The 2,345-nt window shown below is 40.5% G+C and overlaps 1 protein-coding gene across 1 annotated transcript in view; it reads left to right on the forward strand.

The window, feature by feature from the left end:
* NDUFB4 (NADH:ubiquinone oxidoreductase subunit B4) overlaps positions 1-629 on the forward strand; it is a gene marked incomplete at its 5' end in the record, with an annotated part of 1,933 nt that extends 1,304 nt beyond the window's left edge. Inside the window, one exon of the mRNA XM_031056708.1 lies at positions 464-629. Coding sequence (XP_030912568.1) covers positions 464-529 — 66 coding nt within the window. The remainder of the gene's footprint in view (positions 1-463) is intronic.
* Positions 630-2,345: the final 1,716 nt, after the last annotated feature.

Raw genomic sequence — 2,345 nt, forward strand, 5'->3', positions numbered from 1 at the left:
GTAATGGTACCTGTCAGAAAGGTACATGACTGCAGAGTGAGGTACAAATGGGTAGGAAGTGAGCACAGGCACTTTTAGGCACGTTATTAAGAAGTTTCTCCATAATTAGATCTCCAAGCTGGGTTATTTAGCCAGAAGGAGGAGATAGAAACTAAGGTACAAATGATGAGACACAACTGGTTTGGTGCAAAATGCCGTACAGGAATTGGTCTCTGCTGGTCTGTGAGAGTACCTAGATGTGAGGTCAATCTGAGCAGGTCTTTAGTAGGTGCCTTGTTATCTTTTACTTCTAAACAGCTTGTGCCCAAAGAATCATTTAGGGTGGAAAACACCCTTAAAATCCTATATGGTGCTGCCTTCATGTAGTCCATGCTGAAATACTAGAACTGCTGTTCTGTTATCCCAGGCTGATTGGAAGTCCTTCTCTGGTAGGATGATGATCAATGTTCTCTCTCTTCCACAGGATCGTAAAGAGAAGCGTATCCAGGAAGGTAAACTCAAGCGATCGCCACTCAGTGTATTCTTCTAAGTCCCTGGAATTGCAGTGATGTTCTTGGGATAGAAATAAAATAAGATGCACTATGTGATGACATTTCTCTGTCACAAGAATAAATCTTAATTGCTTGTGGGTTGTCTTGCATCTTTAAAAATCATGGGAAGTGCAAAAATGTAGGATCTTTATTTCTAAACCAGATGGATACAGAGAGAGTGTCTGGAACTTAGCCACTGTACTCTTTTGGTGTACATACAGAGGATCTTTTTAAACCATGGAAGTTGCTGTTGTCCAGGAAGGTTGAAGTTTAAAATTAGTAGCAGGCTGAAATGCTAAGCAAGACCAAAGCAGTTTCCTAAAGGAACTACTGCTTGCCTTCCAGATGTTTCTTCTTGGTGTCACTTTGGCTATGTGGTTTGCCCTAACTGGATAATCGGCAAGTTGTATGATACATTTTTAAGAATTTAGGAGTCTGCCTGAGTGCTCTCAATAATAATTTTTCTTTTCCCTAATGAACTACAAGCCTAAACCATGTGTTTGTTTATTGCAATAAACTTCTATTTTTTTATTAGTACCAGATTGGGAAATAGTGAGCTCAGTGTTGTCATGCAGTATGTAACCAGAATTTCCACTAATTCTGTGATTCCTGTGAATGGGAAACAAGAAGTGTAAAGATAAGAATTTTTACTTTGACACTGACTATCTTGTAGTACAGGAGAGTTCTACAAGATAGTACTCCTGTACTAGTACAGGACAGTACTAGTCCCCTGTAAGAGGGCTATGTTCCAAAAAAAAAATCCGCCACCAAGCATAACTGAATCTTATGTCTGCAAAGATGCCTCTTCTGTTTATTCTTATAAGAACAAAAGCTTTTCCTGCCCAGATCCACTGCTGTAGAGGACTCTGGAATTGTTACTGCCAATGTACTGAGTGCAAAGGAAAGATTTTTGATGCATGCTTGAATTTTTACATGGCCTGTAGGTGCCATCATGTCTTTGGAGACTATGGGACTGGTTTCTTCCCAGGCACTGAGGTTCATGCCAGAAGCTCAGTCTGATACAAAAGTTGAAAAATTCCCTTTGCCTGCTGGGAAAGCAGCCAATGTGAAGTCAGCAAAAACAGATCTACTGCATCCTTTCTTTTCCTGCATGATGAAGACGTAAATGTACCATTTGCAGTCACTCTCCAGCAGAGTGAGTTGATGAGCTTTTCCACATAATCACTAAGTGCCTGAGGTTGGAAGGGACCTCTAGAGGTCATCTGGTTCCTACCCTCTGCTCAAGTAGGGCCATCTAAAGTGGGTTGTCCGGGACCACGTATGTGCAGATGGCTTTTGAGTATCTCTAGAGATGAAGACTCCATAAATTCCCTGAGCAATCTGTGCCCATGCTCAGTCACCCTCACAATAAAATCACTCTCATTGTGTGGGTTCTTTTTGATGGTGGGTTTGTTGCTTGGGGTTTTTTTTTGCTTGTTTGTTTTTGTTTGCTTTTTTGTTCTTATTGTTGTAATTGTTTTTGGTTTTGTTTGTTTGTTTTTGTTTTGTTTTTGGGGTTTTTAAAATTAATTTTTTAAAATTGTTTCCTATTGCAGGTCTTCTTGTGTGGGCCATGAAACATTCAGGCTGTGTGGAGCTTGGCAGTAATGCTTTGTACAGAAACTGGACTAGTCAGTGCTAGGTTTTGCAATCCCATATGTGCTCCCAGCAACCCTTTTGCACCAGTTTCTGCAGCTTGTTCTGCTAGTTTAACTAAAGCAAACCCATATTATTCTCTGCAGAATAGCTCCTAAAAGACTGTCACAAATGATATTACAAGATAAGGCTGTGGACCAGTGCAGAGAGGCATCAAAG

The sequence above is a fragment of the Geospiza fortis genome, unplaced genomic scaffold (genome assembly GCF_000277835.1).
Source record: "Geospiza fortis unplaced genomic scaffold, GeoFor_1.0 scaffold1, whole genome shotgun sequence".
NCBI classification, from domain to species: domain Eukaryota; kingdom Metazoa; phylum Chordata; class Aves; order Passeriformes; family Thraupidae; genus Geospiza; species Geospiza fortis.